Raw genomic sequence first — 19,677 nt, forward strand, 5'->3', positions numbered from 1 at the left:
ACACCTATGTGTTCTATTGTACTATTGTTGTTGACATCTTTTGATGATCTGCTTCTATCACTGCTTGTTTGTCCCTACAACCACACCCCCACTCCACCTCTCTCTCTCTCTCTCTCTCTCCACCCCCCACACACACACCTTAAACCAACTTATATTTCAACTCTTTCTTGGACTCGAACTCAAGTTCTGTCGAAGGATCATGAGGACTCGAAACGTCAACTCTTTTCTTCTCCGCCGATGCTGCCAGACCTGCTGAGTTTTTCCAGGTAATTCTGTTTTTGTTTTTGAATAAAAGAACACTAATAGGTGCGCACAACAAAATGCTTGGTGAACTGGGAAGCCCACTGGGAAGCCTGCCAGAAAGCCTACGATCAATCTTAAGGAATATGGAGGAGTCTGGTACAACTAGGTACAGACTTGTACGTAGAGCTTGGAGCCCATCCTTTCCAATGTGGAATGGATGGTCACCTCCATTCGGATACTTGTGGACCCAACCATGATACAGTGTCTGATGGCCACATCACAGCTTCTATTGCAACGCAAGCAGCAGCCGCTCAACATCTGAGTACAGCAGTGGAAGCTCAAACTGCTGTCATGGAGGTCAGCTTGCTATTATGTCAGCTCAGATTGCTGTCATCATGGCTGTGGATACCAACGTTCAAGGGGCATCCAGAGTGTCACAGTGGTCCAGCAATCGATCCTCCAACAGATTATTAGGATTGCTGAGGAATCACCCTGGGGGAGTGCCAGTGGTTCAATGGGACCAGAATCTTCTGTTCTCTCTCAGGAATACAGCATTCATCCTCCCATTCTTGTCACTCTGCCAGTACCCTTGCTGTTGCTTGTCAGTCAGCCAGCCTGAAATGCTGCTGCCTATGCTGAGATAGTGCTGTCACGGCTGGGCTATTTAGGATCAAAGCTGCTCAAGGTCGTCCTCCAAGGTCATCTGCAGTCTCCTCCACTGAAAGTCAACAGTCTTCCACCGGCTATGCTGCAGTCACTTGGGCAGCACTGCGGAGGAGCATAAGTGCAGACAAAGGTACACGATAGACAGGCAGTAAGAGAATACACAAGGGTAATTGATTAGTTGATTTTGGATGCAATATGGCATGATTTCATTTATAAATTTGGTTTGAAATTGTTATTATTGGTGCTTTTTATTTTTGCATTTTGGCCAAGACGATACTGTGATGGTCAGTGAGAGAGGAAAGGTAAGATGTGGGAATGTTAGTGAATGGGGAAATGGGGTGGGAATGTTAGTGAATGGGGAAAATGGGGTTGATGTTACTGGGGTTGCAGTCGCATGAGTTCTTCATGGACAGCTGGATAAAAAGGGGCTGTCCAGCTCCTCACTTTCATTTCCTCGTTCTCTTCCCCCTCTCTTATCATGCTCCTGTTCCTGAGCTGCTCGCTATATAGCTGGTAGTAAGGGCTATTCCCTCATGATGGCCAGGTTATGCAGCATGCAGCAGTCCACCACAAATATTGACACATGCTCTGCTGAATACTGCAGGGCTCCTTTAAAGCTGTCCATCATTGAGTGAAAATTTAATGTCCTCCCCTCTAGTGAGTTTGGTGGCGGGGAGGGCATCTCATCAGGGAAGAGGGTGGCAGGCTGGAGCCAATCACCTCCTGGCCTCTCCTTGATTAAATCCATGGAGGGAAGGCCTGTGGACAGCCTTCCCACCCCATTGCCAGTTGAGGTCCTTAAGTGGGCAATTAATGCCACTTAAGGTCTTCATCTTACTGCTGCTGGTATTAACCCGTGCGATGTGGCTTGCAGACTTCCAGGATGAATCTCTCGTCCAAAGGCACTCAGTGCCTGATCAAGGGATACACTATCATGAGAACCAATCCCTGTCCTTCCTGATGATCCTCCTCCCCACCCCACCCCCCCCACAACACCCACCCTACGATCCCCCTCCTGCCATCACTCACCTATAGTGTGGGTCCATTCACATCCCAGGCCTTGGGTGGGTGCCACACCAGCAGCAGCCACCAGCTCCCCAGTTGCATTGCCATTCAATAGAATAATCAGCCTCTGGCTGGCAGTTCTTGCCAAGCAGGACTTCCACCGGCGACCTCCCTCCCTTGGTGTTCCTGATCCCAGGGGAGAGCCACTTCTATCCTATTAAATGCCTGAGTGGCATTTAATTTGATGGACTTTCCTTAAAATAGGTGATGTGGAGCTCTCATCTGCTTTCTCTCTCTCTCCAACTAGCAGGTGAAACCCTGTCACCTCCATTAAATACCACCCATTGTTTCATCATTACAATGATCTGCTCTATCAAGTATCAAGTTGCAGCATGGCTTTCATTTGGTGCATGCTGGGCAAGTGATAGCTCTTGATGTCAAGAAGGGTAAATATTCTCTCAGCATCGATCCTGTCAAGCCCCGTCAGAACGTTATATGCTTCAATAAGATCACCTCTCATTCTTCTGAGTATATACCCAACCTGCTCAACATTTCCTCATAAATCATCCCTTATCCCTGCAATTAGGCTAGTGAACCTTCTCTGAACTGTTTCCAATGCACTATATAGTAAGTAAGTAAGGTGACAAAACTGTACACAGTACGCTAGGTGCAATTTCACCAATGTCCTGCACAGTTCTAGCAAGACTTCTTCATTTTTATACTTCATCCCCTTTACAATTAAGACTGACATTCTATTTGCCTTCCTAATTACTTGCAATATCTCCATGCAAACCTTTTTGGCAAGAGAAAACTAAATGTAGTTAGCTCTCAAGGAATAAATAGCCTTAATGTCTTCCCTCACACAACAGTGGATGGAAAACTGTGAGACATGGCAAGAATCTCCAGTTCAAGCCTGGAAGACACCAGACATTTAAAAGTTCACCATCACAGCCTCCTTCACAGTCACTGGTGTTATAATCAGATGAGGAGGGGCTGAATGGCTACTCCCCTCTCCTCGTTTGCCGGCAACAGATTTATTTTGTTTGAAAAGGATTTATGTGCCAATTTGGTGAGTACTTAACTGTTTACACGCTGTGATCATAAAAGAACCATTGGACAGGTTTTGTTGCATTTAACAAAGAAAAATGTAGCTTTATTATATTTAAACTGATCTAAGTAAATTAATAAAATATACATTGAGTTTTGCACACACACAGATTCGAAGTTCACAGCACACACACAAATAAATTGTAGAGTGGGTAAAGACAGGTTGATTAGATTAAAGTCCATAAAAAAATAAAAGGAATATGCAGTCTGTAGTTTGGTAACTCAACTGGCTTTAGGCTTAATTCGCTGGTCTTGCGATTTTTCTTCGATGGTCTCATCGCTTCCGATTTCAAGATGTAGACGACTGATTTGGATGTTTTTCTGGAGATGGTAGTGCTGGGTTAAGTTCTTTAAAGAAGTTTTTGTCTGCAACAGGGGTGTCTCTGGATAGTCAGCAAACAGAATTCAAAGCTTGCAAGGTAAACTAGAGAAAGAGGGAGGCAGGAGGGACCCATTCTGGCCTTATCTCTCAGCACCTCAGCTGCTTATCCTCAGTTCTGCAGAGACAAAGGTGCTTAAACGTACAGGGGGTTGTCTTGCTACATGACCTTCTCTCGGCAACTGCCCAGGGAATCCAAGTTAAGTCATCGTCAGTGTATTTGAAAGGTAACTTGATTAGATCATGCGTAGGAAGCTCTCCTAACCAGGGTCCCATTGTCCAAGTGATAAGGCTTAATGGTTCGTCTCCAACAGTTGAATACCTCAAGTGATTGCCTTAATGCCTTGCTAAAGGGATAGGAAATGTGGGCCTATGAACTGCAGATTGGAAGGAGAGCTGAGTTTGTTCAGATTGATCACTTGATTTAATTGTTTCATTAAGATTTAGGGAGATTGAAAATACATTGCTCAAACATTAGAAATTCTGCCTGTTGGTTGTTTATTCCGACAAAAAAATTTAAAAAACAGTTTTTGAAAATTTGTATTGATTTTTGACCGCAAGTTAAGCTAATTCTTCTGTTAGGTGCCAAAACAATGAAAGGTCATTCAGCAGAAAATAGATCTGTATCTGATAGCAATGTGATAGCAATTTTTAACATAGCATATGTTCAAAAATCAGTATTGAGGATAAAAATTACTTTATTTATATTTCTTCAAGTTAACAGGTGGGTGTATTTTGTCATGTGCTTATTTATTAAACCAATATGATTAACTTCTAATAGGTTATAACAATGAAAACTATAATTTTTACAATCATTGCTAGATTACATCATTTAATTGATTACAAATGCTTTTCCATTTTTATTCATTGATGCTTCATCACAAGCTAATACTGCATATGATTAATTGAAAACCAATCTTAGAAACTGAAGTTGGCCAATTGTTAAACAAGTGCAGTTGTCCTGTTTACTATAGATTTTTCAATGATAGAACCTTGCAGATATGGCACAGGATTAAACTGTTCTAAAAGTCTTAGACCATTCTTATAAAAAACAGCAATTGCAGGTATGTGCCTCAAACCTTGGTCAACAGTGTCTGGCACTTCTCGCACGGCTGGAAGCTCACTCTGCACAAAATCCTCACCAATGCTGATGAACAGGCATGTTGCACCAGCTCCGTCAGCCTAGAACAAGTGAGTAAGAAGGATCGCACACACAAAACGAGAGATCAGAGATCAATAGTGCTACTGGTTTTGCACAGGATTAAAAAATATCAGTTGATTTGAGACAGGGATGGGCCTACCATGCTCAGTTGCTTTCGTTCAGTGGTGTGCGTTTTAATGACAGACAAGAAAGAGAGAGAGGTGTCCTGGATGCTGCATTGGTGCTGACTTCAAAGTCTTCCATGCCCCTTGCCCTCTCTCCCACCTCATGCCTAATCCCACACATCCCACTTTTTGTCACCCAACCATGACCTAAGCCTGTGACACTTCTTTTGGCCTGTCTCATCCAGACAGACAAGGACTCCTTCCATGTCATAAATTCATAAATTTTCTATGACTATGATCACATTTGAATTACAAGGTATGTATATAATATATCCAGTGTGTAATATAGTAAGTCTTTATAATGAAATGACTTTGAAAGTCACCCCATTATTTGAGTCTTAATTACAAATATGCCATGGTTCTTCACTGTACTGTGTCCTTGGCTTGAATGTTTACCTTGAGTATTGGTGACCAAAACCAAACCTCGCACTCAAGGAACAGAGTGACCACAATGGACAGTTTCAGTCTGATATTGTTGAACCGATTGCTGCTCCTATTAAGTACTAACACCCCGGATCTCTTTCAATTCACCCTTAGTTCATGTAATGTCATTCCTAAAATACATAACCTGCCCATTTTTCTCACTAAGCAGCAGTTTAGATTTGTTTACGTTTAATTTAATCTCTCAGTCCACACGTTCCTTGAATTTATGTCTCCCTTTGAAGTGGTAAATTTGGCTGTCTCACTAGAATCCTTCCAAGTTTAATCTGAAAATTTGATCAATTTATATTGAATGCCTGAATCCAAGTCATAGTGTAGGATCGAGGGGCAGAATGGCCTACTCCTGCTCCTAATTCGTATGTTCATCAATCTCTGGGCACTTCAATGAGAACATTTCACCACACCATTGTTAATTCCCTACTCCATATATTTTATTTCTTTCACTTTGACCAATTTCTTGTCTCTATCTAGAATCTATCTTGAATATGAACATATGAATTAGGAGCAGAAGTAGGCCACTCGGCCCCTCGAGTCTGCTCCACCATTCAATAAGACCATGGCTGATCTGATTGTAACCTCCTGACTACCCCTGCTAAAGTTCCACCCCCTTGTTTATCAAGAATCTATCTACCTCTGCCTTAAAAATATTCAAAGACTCTGCTTCCTTGCCTTTTGAGGAAGGGAGTTCCAAAGACTCACTATCCTCTGAGAGAAAAAGTTCTCATCTCTGTCTTATGTGTGTGAGCACTTATTTTTAAACTGTGACCCTTAGTCCTATATTCTTCCACAAGAGGAAACATCCTCTCTACATCCACCATGCCAATACTCCTCAGGATCTTAAAGGTTTCAATCAAGTTGCCTCTTATTCTTCCAAACTTCAGCAGATACAAGGTCAGGGCGGAACCATCCCAGCTTTGCACTAAGTGTGGCAGCGAGCGGGAAAAATGTTTTACCACCTGCCAGCCACAATGGCGACTTCTCATACTGTATCGTCCCAAACCTGCTGCATTAATTATGCAATTCTGGGAAACATGCCATTTCGATGGCGGATGCGTTCTCATTCGCCCACTACACCATCACCTCGCCACTTCATCATGCCAGGCGTCACATTTAAAGTGAAGCCACATGCACACCTCTCAGTGCTTCCAGCTCATGACTGCCATATAAAAGACAGGATGGCCCTGAAAGGCAAAAAGACTGCAGCCCCCCGGTTTAGTGACATGTCCCTTGAGCACCTTTTCAATGCCGTGGAAGCCCATCGTGATGTCCTCTGCCTTTGCTATGGCTGCAGGAGGGGACAGCGGCATCACCAATCCAGCATGGGAGATGGTGGCAGCAGTGGTCAGCACCAATGCCCTTCAAAAGACGATAGCCACCCAGTGCCACAAAAGGATGAATGGTCTCATCCATTCCGCCAGGGTAACTCACTCTTCTCCTCACTCTCAACTCACACACTCAACAAGCCCATCACACATCCACAGGGATCTCACACCTCAAGGGACAACACCATTAACTCTCACACATTCCCTCACAACTCCATCAGGCTCATATCGTCTCGAGCTTGCATCTTCATCCTGTCCATGTCTCCGCTCACCACACAAACATTCCATGCAGTGCCATGTGTCCTGCTCACACTCCATCTGTTTTCATGCAGGAGAAGCCTGCTCACATCAGCAGGAAGAGGTGCAGTAGCCCACCTTAGGCCCCTCACTCACTTTGAAGAGTGTGTCATCGCACTGACTGGTGAGGACCTGGACTGTGTCTGCAGTGACGGTGAGTTCAACGGCGAACACCCTCGTGAGGATCCTGCACCATGTAATCCCTCTTTCAACACAATTGTGAGTGCTCTTTCTCTCTTGAGTCTGCTGCCATGCACTAATTATCTCTACATGGTTCACAGGGAGCTCTGCCAAATGACTGACATCCTCAGCCAGCCAGTCCCTCACCTCCATCCAGGTCCTCACCTCCAGCCAAGAGAAAACCTCCCCCATTGAAGAGCTGGAAATAAGCAGCCTGGAAGACCTGTCACAGTGCTTATCCACACCTTCCACCAGCGCAGAGACACACATCTTGGTGGGACTTAGATCTAGAGCAGGCTTGGGTTCACAATCCGGTGGTCACCGCACGGACACATGTCTGCAGCAGGAGAAGGCAGGTACAGCCGAGCTCCCTGGCACTTGGAGCACTGCTGGGGAAGAGGCATCTGTGAAGTCTGAGTCAGATGATGAATCTCTGAATTTGGCCTTCCAACTCATGCTGTGGAGTTAGCAGAAGGTGTGGGAACATAACGCAGAGCTGTTAGAAGCCCTCAACAGAGTGGCTTGCAAGTCAGAGGACTGTGTCCGCCAGTTCTCTGATGAAGTGATGCCCACATGTGCACATATGGAGGTCTCCCTGGGAAGGATGGCAGACACCATGGAGACTCTGGTCCAGCAAAACGTGAAGATGCGTGCAGACCTGCACTCCACTGTGGGAGCCATGGGTGAGTTCCTGCAGTGGCAACGCAAGAGGGAAACGGGGCACCTTGACATCTGTCCAGGTGCTCCTTCCCCTCAAGGAGCCAGGCTGGGACCCCCGAAGGCAGGAGGAGTGGCAGCTGGACACCTTTGGGTCATCCACTCAGTAATCTCAGAAGTTGACCTCTCCCTCCAAGTCCCGTTTGTCTGTGAGCCCCTCAACCTCGTCCTCTGTCACTGCTGTGGGAACAGCTGGCCAACAAGTGATTCTGGAGGGAGAACTATGTGTGACAGGGCCTTTCTGAGCCTTGTGCAAGCACTCTCCCATGTATGTGGATCCTTCCCATATCACACTTGCCTCAATGTCCCGAGCATTTTCTATGCGGCCTGCTTTCAGTTGTCCATCTGAGCTGACCTACATCTCTGCCAACCCACTGATCACACCTGCAGCACTTGATCTCGCCCACTACTACTCATGTTTCAATTTTGATTTAGACGGCATGGTGGTGATACAGTATTTTGTTCGCTGCCCCGTCCTTTCCCCTCCCCTCGTCACCCATTTCCTTTCCCCCATCGCTGTCGACCCCCCGGCACACCTTCCACCTCCCGTGACCTACCAGCCACAACCCTTTTCCTTCAGGGATGTCCAGATGAACATGCATGTTCCCTTCCTTCCCATAAATCCCATCCCCATTCACTTCCCCGAGCTCCTCCTTCCCACTCCCAGGGTCTGCGACTGGCTCCGAGTCCCCACTAACTACCCTCATTGTCACTTCTATTGATACTGTTGAACCCTCACCCTCCCACTCCACTCTTGGTCATTCTCTCCATTCCCTCATGCCACATCCACCCTCAGTTTGCTCCCCAGGAGGCAGTCATGGACCCATCAGAGCCCTCCCTTGCATGTTCACCTGGGACATCTCCCTTGCCAGACCCCTTCCCTCCTTGAAACCCTCTTGTCCTTTGGAACTCCTTCCCCTGGAACTCCTTCCCACCTTAGTCCTTCCCCTTCCGACTCCCTCAGACACCTTTCTTCTTTTCCAACCTTAGTCCTCCAGCCTTTCTCCTTCCCCCTTCCTGACTCCTTCCTCCACCATTACTCCCTCCCCTCTCTGCACTCCTTCCTCCCTCTGAACTCCTTCCCTTACACCTACCACCTCCCCTTGCACCTACCTCCCCAGTTTCTGTCTTCTCCCCAGTTACCCCTCCTTCCCTCGTACTCCCTCCACCCCCTCCCAGCCCCACAGACACTTTTGTTCCCCCCTCCCAATGTCGTCCCCCAACACCTTCATTCCCCCCCTCCCAACCTCACCCCCTGACACCTTCATTCCCTTCCCCTCCGAACCTCATCCCCCCGTCACCTCTTCCTCTCCTAGTCGATCCTAGACGTTCCTCTCCCACCCACCCAGTACACCTTCCTCTCCCAAACACAGCTGGACCTCCCTCTCCACTCCCTCAACCATCATCTGTTGTGAGCAGACCCTCAATGGTGACTTTTTAACTTCCATGGACTGCTTTGCAGCAGAGCCATGTCCATGAGAATCTACCTCAGCATGCCATGGACATTCCTCCAGTGTGCCATTGCTGCTGGGCTCCAACATCTACTGCTCCTCATATGTCCGTGATGTGAGCAAGGCCCTGGCAGTAAGTTCCGAATACTGCACGTCACACTTGTCAAAAAGTGTTCTGCACTGGTGTGTTTTCCTGCCAATTTAGGGGGATTATTCCAGCGGCCTGGCCTTATAATGATATGCAGATGTATCACAGTGAGGATCCCGATGTCCAATGGTAGGGAATGCAGCCCACCATCGACAGGCTGAGCGGTTGATTGCAAGCTGGTTTCACAACCTGGTGAAATTGATTTCTGGCCTTCTCGTCATTTTGTTTGCTCACACTGCCAAACATGCCCAACATCAGCGAGGCATGGAAAATTCCGCCCCTAGCCTGTGCAATCTTTTCTCATAAGACAATCTGCCCATTCCTGGTATTAGTCTAGTAAACCTTCTCTGAACTGCTTCTAACTCATTTAAATCCTCCCTTAAATAAGGAGAGCAATACTGCACACAGTACTCCAGATGTGGTCTCACCAGTGTCTGTAAAACTGAAGCATAACCTCTCTAATTTTATATTCAATTCCTCTTGCAGTAAATATAACATTCCATTAGCTTTCCTAGTTACTTGCTGTACCTGCATACTGGCCTTTTGTGATGCATAAACTAGGACACCCAGATCCCTCAGGCTCTGCAATCTCTCACCATTTAGATAAAATTCTTCTTTTTTATTCTTCCTCCCAAATTGGACAATTTCACATTTACCCACATTATGCTCTATTTGCCAGATCTTTGCCAACTTACTTAACCTATCTATGTCACTTTGTAGCCGCCTTATTTCCCCTTCACAAATTGCTTTCCTATCTATCTTTGTGTCATCAGCAAATTTAGAACCCATTCCTTCGGTCCCTTCATCCAAGTCATATATATAAATTGTTATAAGTTGAGGCTCCAACACTGAACCTTATGGCACACCACTTGTAACATCTTGCCAACCAGAAAAAGACCCATTTATGCCTACTCTCTGTTTCCTGTTAGCTAGCTAATCTTCTATCCATGCCAATATGTTACCCCCTACACTATGAGCTTTTATTTTCCACAATAACCTTTGATATGGCACCTTATCAAATATTTTGTCCAGATGCAGCAGCCTTTTGTGAAGAACTTTGTTAAGGCATTTTTGGAAGTTGACACATGCTAAAGCAAAATGGAAATACCCCTCTAGAGCAGCAGTAGGTTGTGTCCTGGGGCTGGTGGAATGGGGTGGTAAAGGAAGTAGCCTTGAATTATATCTTTTGCAGCTTTAGAAGTAATTTTACAGTACTATTGACAAACACTATCCCTGAGGTTGGAGTACTTTGTAACATGAATGAAAAAAAATTCTCTACCCAGGGACATGAGGTCACACACATCAGACAGCATAGATAGAAACACTGGTATACAGATGCACGGACTAAATAACACACAGAATGTATGGACACACAGCAGTGTTTTTAGTTAATTTAGTTACTCATTGGCATGCCCATGGGATCAGAATGTTGAATTCTACCTGTTTAATCATGTTTCTTTTGTCTTGAAAAACACTGTAATTAAAAGAGTGGTTTAACTATTTCGGCAGAAAAAAGTGTATCAGTCAGCTACTTACCTCGCAGTATAGAAATGCAGAATGAAGTGAACTGGAGAGGATAACCGCAGTCTCATTGCATAGCTTGAGCCAACCTCTCACTAAATAGTTTTTCCAAACGAGTTAGATGTATGTTGATGCAGAATGCACACATTTACTGAAGATGTGCAATCTATTACCAAGGTAAGACAAAATTCATTACTACACAATAAAGTACTTTAAGAAGTTGCAATTTAGACAAATTAGTACTTCCTGATTAGCATTCAAAATAGAAGTGGTTCCATTAGCGTTCACATACATTTTGTATACGTACTTTCTTTAAGTCTGTACAGATAAAATAGGAGGTTCCATAGTATTCCATGAATTATTGGAAATAGTATATTCTCACAGCAATAACAATGTAAGGAGTCTACAGCAGCCTGATAAAATAATTTTCCAAAGAGTGATCAGTTGTCAAAGGGGATGCCACACAACTATGGTTAGGTGCTTCTTTGGATGAATGCAGGGAAGAGAATCAAAAGAAGAAAAAGGCATGGCCTACTGCCTTAACATTTTTCCCTCAGAAATTATACAATGCTAGAGATTACCACAGGCACAGTTCACCTTTCTATTCCTTTAGAACGAGAACAGTGACTGGCAGAGAGAAGGTAAACATTTTTTCAAAGAAGACATTATACATCATTTTAGGAACTAAATTCTAAAACAGTTATTCTGAGATTTAAGTTTTTTTAAAAATTCATTCATGGGATGTGGGCTTCACTGGCTGGGCCAGCATTTACTGCCCATCCCTAGTTACCCTTGAGGACATGTATCACAATAAAGCAATTTGGTTCTAAGAATTTGTCGCAACATTTTGTAGACTATTACTCTGGCTTAAATAGCTACTTGCCAGACCTGTTAATTTTTCTTTTGGTTTTCCCTCTTTAGAGGATGTTGCGTTTCTTTATTGGGAGAAATGTATTCTGATTCATTGGCTGGCTCACCTGGGAAGGTTTCACAGAAGAAACAGAATACTGTTGCTATGCTGTACAGGTATGGTCCATTTTTGTCAATATTGGAACATTCATGAGTTATTTATATCACTAGAGCTTATGCTGATGTTACTCTTCAAAGCTATTGAACTTCATCATTGTGTATGTGATTTGAGTTTTGTTGTTAAACAAGTCAGTACTGCTGAAAGGTTAAAAATAAGTTGGAACATATGACACCCTTGTCTACTACATGAATGTTTAATTGACAACATGGGCCGAGTTTTCTGCTTGTTGGGCGGGTGGGCCCGACCCAATCTCCAGCGGGCGGGGAGCTGATTCCCCCTCAGCGAAGCGGGCCCCGCCGCTATTTTACGTGGGCGGGCCAATTAAGGCCCGCCCAGCATGACACCCAGCGGGAAGCGCTATGCACTCCCTGTGCGGGCGGGAGGGGATTCCCTAATAGCAAGAGTGCGCTCTTTCGCGCATGTGCATGAAAGAGTGCACATCTCCCTGAGGCTGCACTTAGCCTCAGGGAGATCACCTGGAGTTTGAAAAATATTACAAATAGAGAAAAAAAAATCCCTTACATGTCCCCCTCATGTGAAAATGTCCCACGAGATGGGACATGTTCATAATTTACAGAATAACTTTATTAAAATTTTTAAATCCCTACATGAAACCTCATCCCACCGCTGGATGAGGTTTCATGTTTTCTCTATTTGCTGCTGGGGCTCCTGGTCTGCCCGCCGACCTTAAGGTTGGACGGGCAGGTCCTTTAATTGCTTAAATGATCCTGTTAATGGCCTCAATTGGCCCTTGACAGGTCGGCGGGCCCGCAGCTGATTTTGCTGCGTCCCCGCCTTCCTGAAAATTTAAATGGGGCGGGATGACATCGGGGGTTCCGCCTAATGTCATCCTGCGTCATTTTATGCATCCCGTGGGCCCCGCCCCCCTGCTCGCCAACTGCAAAATTCTGCCCCATAAGTATTTTCTACCATAAATGTTCATCACTCCGTACTTTGGAGGAGATCATATGGCATTATTCCTCTCTACATTATTGCAACTATAATCAGTAGAAATTCTGTTCTGAGGATTTTCATCCTGCACTTTCCCAAAATGAGAAGAGCCCTACGTTATTAAAAATTATTCACAAGATCAAAATTATAAGGTTACTGAATGTTTCCATTGATGCACAGACAAGTTCCAACATTTATTAACTTCTCTTTTGATACAAGCAATTAAGGCTTCTGAACTTTTTCAGTTCTGCAAATGACATTTTGTGTTTTTTAGTCACAACTGTTGTCAAAAAAGTTAACATATTTGATAAAACTGCAACTATCACTATATAGTAAACATAAAGTCTGTACCAAGAACAAAACATGCTGAAAAAACTCAGCAGGTTTGAGAGCGTCTGTGGAGAGAAAGACAGAGTTAACTTTTCAAGTCTGAATGACCCTTCTTCAGAACTAAAGGGAAGTAAAAATATGGTGAAATATATACTGTTTAAGGGGGTGGGACAGGTGAAGCTGGATAGAAGACCAGTGATAGGTGGAGGCAAAGGAGAGATTGCAAAAGATGTCATAAACAAAAGGTCGAAGGCGCGTTGATGGTGGTGGTACTGGTTAAAGGAGGTGCTAATGGTGACATTAAGAGTAGAAAGCAGAACTCATTTCTTCCTATCTTGACTCAGTTCTCTCTCCCCTTGTCCAGTCTCTTCCCACCTACATCCATGATTCCTCTGATGCCTTACATCATATCAAAAATTTCCAGTTCCCTGGCCCCAAATGCCTTCTCTTCACCATGGACGTCCAAACCCTCTACACCTCCATCCCCCACCAGGATGGTCTGCGGGCCTTCCGCTTCTTCCATGAACAGAGGCCCGAACAATCCCCATCCACCACTACTCTCCTCTGTCTGGCTGAACTTGTTCTCACACTGAACAATTTCTCCTTAAACTCGTCTCACTTCCTCCAAATAAAAGGTGTGGCTATGGGTACCCGTATGGGCCCCAGTTATGCCTGTCTCTTTATGGGGTATGTGAAACATTCCTTATTCCAGTTCTGCTCAGGCCCCCTCCCTCAACTTTTTCTCCGGTACATCGATGACTGTTTCAGTGCTGCTTCATGCTCTCGACTGGACCTGGAAAAATGTATTAATTTTGCTTCCAATTTCCACCCCTCCATCACTTTGACATGGTCCATCTCTGACACTTCCCTTCCCTTCCTTGACCTCTCTGTCTTAATTTCTGGTGATAGACTGTCCACCAATATTCATTACAAGCCTACCAACTCCCACACCTACCTCGATTACAACTCCTCTCACCCTGCTTCGTGTAAAGACTCCATCCCATTCTCTCAGTTCCTTTGCCTCCGTCGTATCTGTTCTGATGATGCCGCTTTCCAAAACAGTGCTTCTGACATGTCTTCCTTCTTCCTTAACCGAGATTTCCCAACCACGGTTGGTGACAGGTCACTCAACCATGTCCAGCCCAACTCCCATGCCTCTGCCCTCACACTTTCCTCTCCCTCCCAAAAACATGATAGGGTCCCCCTTGTCCTCACTTTTCACCCCACCAGCCTTAGCATTCAAAGGATCATCCTTCCCCATTTCCAGCATTTCCACCACCAAACACATCTTCCCTTCACCACCCCCCTGTCGGCATTCCGCAGGGATCGTTCCCTCTGGGACACCCTGGTCCACTCTCCATCACCCCCTTCTCCTCAACCCCTTCCCACGGCACCTTCCCATGCAATTGCAGAAGGTGCAACACCTGGCCCTTTACTTCCCCCCTCCTCACTGTCCAAGGGCCCAAACACTCCTTTCAACTGAAGCAGTCACTTGCACTTCCCTCAATTTGGTCTACTGCATTCGCTGCTCCCAATGCAGTCTCCCCTATATTGGAGAGACCAAACGCAAACTGGGTGACTGATTTGCAGAACATCTTCGGCCTGTCTGCAACATGACCCAGACCTTCCTGTCACTTGCCACTTCAGTACACCATCCTGCTCTCATGACCATATGTCCATCCTTGGCCTGCTGCAATGTTCCAGTGAAGCTCAACACAAACTGGAGGAACAGCACCTCATCTTCCGATTAGGCACTTTACAGCCTTTCGGACTTAACTTGAATTCCACAACTTCAGACCAACTCTTCTCCATCCTCACCCCCTTTTCAAATATTTATTTTTTAACTTTTATATATATATTTTATTATTTTTCTTTAAATTTCATTTTTATTCATTGCTTTACCCCCACCTTTTAGCCTATTTTGATCTTTTTTCCTACCACCGTCCCCTCCCCCCACCCCCACTAGAGCCATCTTTCACTTGCTCATCCTGCTTTCTACTTTTAATGTCACCATTAGCACCTCCTTCAGCCAGTATCACCACCATCAACACTCCTTCGATCTTTTGTTTATGAAATCTTTTGTAATCTCTCCTTTGCCTCCACCTATCACTGGCCTTCTATCCAGCTTCATCTGTCCCACTCCCCCTTACACAGTATATATTTCACTATATCTTTACTTCTCTTTAGTTCCGAAGAAGTCATATGGACTCGAAACGTTAACTCTGTCTTTCTCTCCATAGATGCTGTCAAGCTGCTGAATATTTCCAGCACTTTTTGTTTTTGTTTCAGATTTCCAGCATCCGCAGTATTTTGCCTTTGTTATAAAATCTGTATATTCTACCTATTGTTGTGGCAGGGATGAGAAGTGTGTACACCCTCACTCTGAATGAGTTGGATATTACTGTATGAACTTACATCCATGCTTTTGGACAACAATGATCAGGTTTCTCTTGCTCTTTTGTTGATTAGCCATGTGCCAGCAAACTGTGCATGTGCACGACTCACAGTGTGTCCACTAGCACATGTGTGGTTTCTCCTGCCGTTGAAGTCACTGTACACGCTCGTGGGTCGTGGAACTGGACTGTGCATGCGTGCGGCTAGCTCATTGGCTCCACCTCCTGCTATAGGTCAGCGGGAGGGCCGAGCGGTCTTCCATCTGCCTGCCGGTCAGCGGGGGAGCCGAGCAGTCCTCCACCCACCTGTCGGTTAGCGGGGGAGCCGACAATCTACCGCTGGTCTGCTCCTTCCGGCACTGAGTCCTACCCACGAGGTTCTCCGATCTATCGCGCTCCATTTTTATGGCCTTGGGTCTCAGCACATCCTTCTTTAACCCAGCTCCTCTCTCTGTGAGTGGCTGTGCAGTATTTTTATTTATTCATTCATGGGATGTGGGCTTCGCTGGCTGGGCTAGCATTTATTGGCCATCCCTAATTGTTCTTGAGAAGGTGATGGTGAGCTGCTCTCTTGAACCGCTGCAGTCCATGTGGTGTAGGTATACCCACAGTGCTGCTAGGGAGGGAGTTCCACAATTTTGACCCCACGACTGTGAAGGAACGGTGATATATTCTCAAGTCAGGATGGTGACTGACTTGGAGGGGAATTTCCAGGTAGAGGTGTCCCCATCTGTCTGCTGCCCTTGTCCTTCTAGATGGTAATGGTCATGGGTATGGAAGGTGCTGCTGAAGGAGCTTTTGTGAATTCATTCAGTGCATCTTGTAGATGGTACACACTGCTGCTACTGTGCATCAGTGGTGAGGGAGTGAACGTTTGTAAATGTAATGCCAATGCCAATCAATCGGGCTGCTTTGTCCTGGATGGTGTCAAGCTTCTTGAGTGTTGTGGGAGCTGCACTCATCCAGGCAAGTGGGAAGTATTCCATCACACTCCTGACTTGTGCCTTCTAGATGGTGGACAGACTTTGGGGAGTCAGGAGGTGAATTACTCATCACATGATTCCTAGCCTCTGACCTGCTCTTGTAGCCACGATATTTATATGGCTAGTCCAGTTCAGTTTCTGATCACTGGTAACCCCCAGGATGTTGATAGTTGGGGATTCAGCAATGGCAATGCCATAGAATGTCAAGGGACGATGGTTAGATTCGCTCTTGTTGGAGATGACCATTGCCTGATACTTGTGTGGCGCCAATGTTACTTGCCACTTGTCAGTCCAAGCCTGGATATTGTCCAGGCCTTGCTGGATTTGGAAATGGACTGCTTCAGTATTTGAGGAGTCGCGAATGGTGCTGAACATTGTGCAGTAATCAGCGAAAATTCCCACTCCTGAACGTATGATGGATGAAAGATCATTGATGAAGCAGCTGAAGATGGTTGGGCCGAGGACACTATCCTGAGGAACTCCTGCAGTGATGTCCTGGAGCTGAGATGACTGACCTCCAACAACCACAACCATCTTCCTTTGTGCTAGGTATGACCCCCAACCAACACAGTTTTCCCCGATTCCCATTGACTCCAGTTTTGTTAGGGCTCCTTGATGCCATACTCTGTCAAATGCTGCCTTGATGTCAAGGGCAGACACTCTCACCTCACCTCAGGAGTTCAGATCTTTTGTCCCATGTTTGAACCAAGGCTGAAATGAGGTCTGGTTAGGGGTGTGGCAAGTTCTGGAGCACAAGTCTTCAGTACTATTGCTGGAATATTGTCAGGCCCAATAGCCTTTGCACTATCCAGTGCTGTCAGTTGTTTCTTGCTATCATATGGAATGAATTGAATTGGCTGAAGACTGGCATCTGTGATGCTGGGGACCTCCGGAGGAGGCCGAGATGGATCATGCACTCAGCACTAATGGCTGAAGATTGTAACAAGTGCTTCAGTCTTATCTTTTGCACTGATGTGCTGAACTCCCCCATCAATCTGGATGGGAATATTTGTGGAACCTCCTCCTCCAGTGAGTTGTTTAATTGTCCACCACCTTTCACGACTGGATGTGGCAAGACTGCAGAGCTTAGATCTGATCCTTTGGTTGTGGGATCACTTAGCTCTGCCTATCACTTGCTGCTTACGCTGTTTGACACGCAAGTAGTCCTGTGTTACAGCTTCACCAGGTTGACACCTCATTTTTAGGTATGCCTCGTGCTGCCCCTGGCATGCCCTCCTGCATTCTTAATTGAACCAGCGTTGGTCCCCTGGTTTGATGGTAATGATAGAGTGGGGAATATGACAGACCATAAGCTTACAGATTTTGTTCGAGTACAATTCTGCTGCTGATGGTCCATAGTGCCTCATGGATGCCCAGTTTTGAGTTGCTAGATCTGTTCAAAATTTACCCCATTTAGCACGGTGGTAATGCCACCCAACACAATGAAGGATATCCTCAGATGGGACTTCGTCTCCTCAATGACTGTGTGGTGGTCATTGCATCTGCAGCAGTCAGGATGGTGAGGATGACGTCAAGTATGATTTTCCCTCTTGTTGGTTTCCTCACCACCTGCCGCAGACCCAGTCTAGCAGCTATGTCCTTTAGGACACGGCCAGCTCGGTCAGTAGTGGTGCTACTGAGTCACTCTTGGTGATGGACATTGAAGTCCCCCACATTCTGATACATTCTGCATCACTGGGTTTAACATTGGTATATTCCTCCAGCAGTGCACTGGGTTTAATGTTGGTTATAGTGCTCCAGCAGTGCACTGCATTTAACATTGGGTATAAAAACAGAAAATGCAGGAAAAACTCTAAGGGTCTGACGGCTTTTGTGGAGAGAGAAACAGAGCTAAAGTTTTGAGTCTGTATGACTTCTTCAGAGCTAAAGAAGAGTCATATGGACTCAAAATATTAGCTCTGTTTCTCTCTCCAGGGTGATGTCAGACCTGCTGAGTTTTTCCAGCATTTTCTGTTTTTATTTCAGATTTCTAGCATCTGCAGTATTTTGCTTTTATCTTAACATTGGGTATAATGAAGCAGCAGTGCACTAGGTTTAACATTAGTATATTCCTCCAGTCATGTGCTAGGTTTAACTTTGGGTATATTCCTCCATTGTGCTTTAGGTTTAAATTGATATATTCCTCCAGTTGTGCACTGGGTTTAACATTGGTATATTCCTCCAGTAGTGCACTGAGTTTAACATTGGTATATTCCTTCAGTAGTGTGCTAGGTTTAACTTTAGGTATATTCCTCCATAGTGCATTAGGTTTAACATTGGTATATTCCTCCAGCAGTGCATTGGGTTTAACATTGGTATATTCCTCCAATAGTGCACTGGGTTTAACATTGGTATATTCCTCCAGTAGTGCACTGGGTTTAACATTGGTATATTCCTCCAGTAGTGCACTGAGTTTAACATTGGTATATTCCTTCAGTAGTGTGCTAGGTTTAACTTTAGGTATATTCCTCCATTGTGCATTAGGTTTAACATTCATATATTCCTCCAGCAGTGCATTGGGTTTAACATTGCTATATTCCTCCAATAGTGCACTGGGTTTAATGTTGGACATAATGCCCCAGTAGTACACTGGGTTTAATATTGGCATATTCCTCCAACGGTACACTGGATTTAACATTGGTGTATTCTTGCAGCAGTGCACTGGGGGTTTAACATTGTCTAGACCGAAAGACAGCCGCTCGTTAAAACACTTAGACTTCTGACATTTTGGCATCCAAAATTTCTGCACCATCTGTACTGCTACTAGCATACTATTAACACATTTCATCTTTCAAAATGCTCTGCCCATCTCCCACATCAAAAAGCTTGCTTTCATATGTTTTAATAGCAATGGCACATATTTCTGAAAGACAGGACTTGTTTTTCCTTTCTTCAACCTTGCTGCAGGTGGTTGGCTGGACGTTGCTGGCTTTGACTTCAAAGTGCAAATACATTTTGGGAAGTGGCATCACCAAACTCAGCCTTGTGGAAGGCAATAGTTTATGTGACATAGTGCACTGTAATCAATGTGTAAGGTAGATGTGTTTGTGTGTGTGTCAGTTTTTTCAATACATTTGGGCCACAAATTAATAAACAAAGTTTGAATTATTCTCAGACTGTTAAGTAATGGAGCAATATATCAAAGCAGTAGATATATAACAGTAGACCTGCTGGGAGTGTGTGAAAG

The 19,677-nt window shown here is 45.1% G+C and overlaps 1 protein-coding gene across 1 annotated transcript in view; it reads left to right on the forward strand.

Annotated features, from left to right (window-relative positions):
- The first annotated feature begins 952 nt into the window (after positions 1 to 952).
- The window catches only part of kcnab1a (potassium voltage-gated channel subfamily A regulatory beta subunit 1a), a 395,251-nt gene continuing 376,526 nt past the window's right edge, over positions 953 to 19,677 (forward strand). Inside the window, exons 1-2 of the mRNA XM_041212026.1 lie at positions 953 to 1,039; positions 11,725 to 11,829. Coding sequence (XP_041067960.1) covers positions 11,753 to 11,829 — 77 coding nt within the window. The 5' untranslated portion in view covers positions 953 to 1,039; positions 11,725 to 11,752. The remainder of the gene's footprint in view (positions 1,040 to 11,724; positions 11,830 to 19,677) is intronic.

Source organism: Carcharodon carcharias, chromosome 2, assembly GCF_017639515.1.
Source record: "Carcharodon carcharias isolate sCarCar2 chromosome 2, sCarCar2.pri, whole genome shotgun sequence".
In the NCBI taxonomy this organism is placed as follows: domain Eukaryota; kingdom Metazoa; phylum Chordata; class Chondrichthyes; order Lamniformes; family Lamnidae; genus Carcharodon; species Carcharodon carcharias.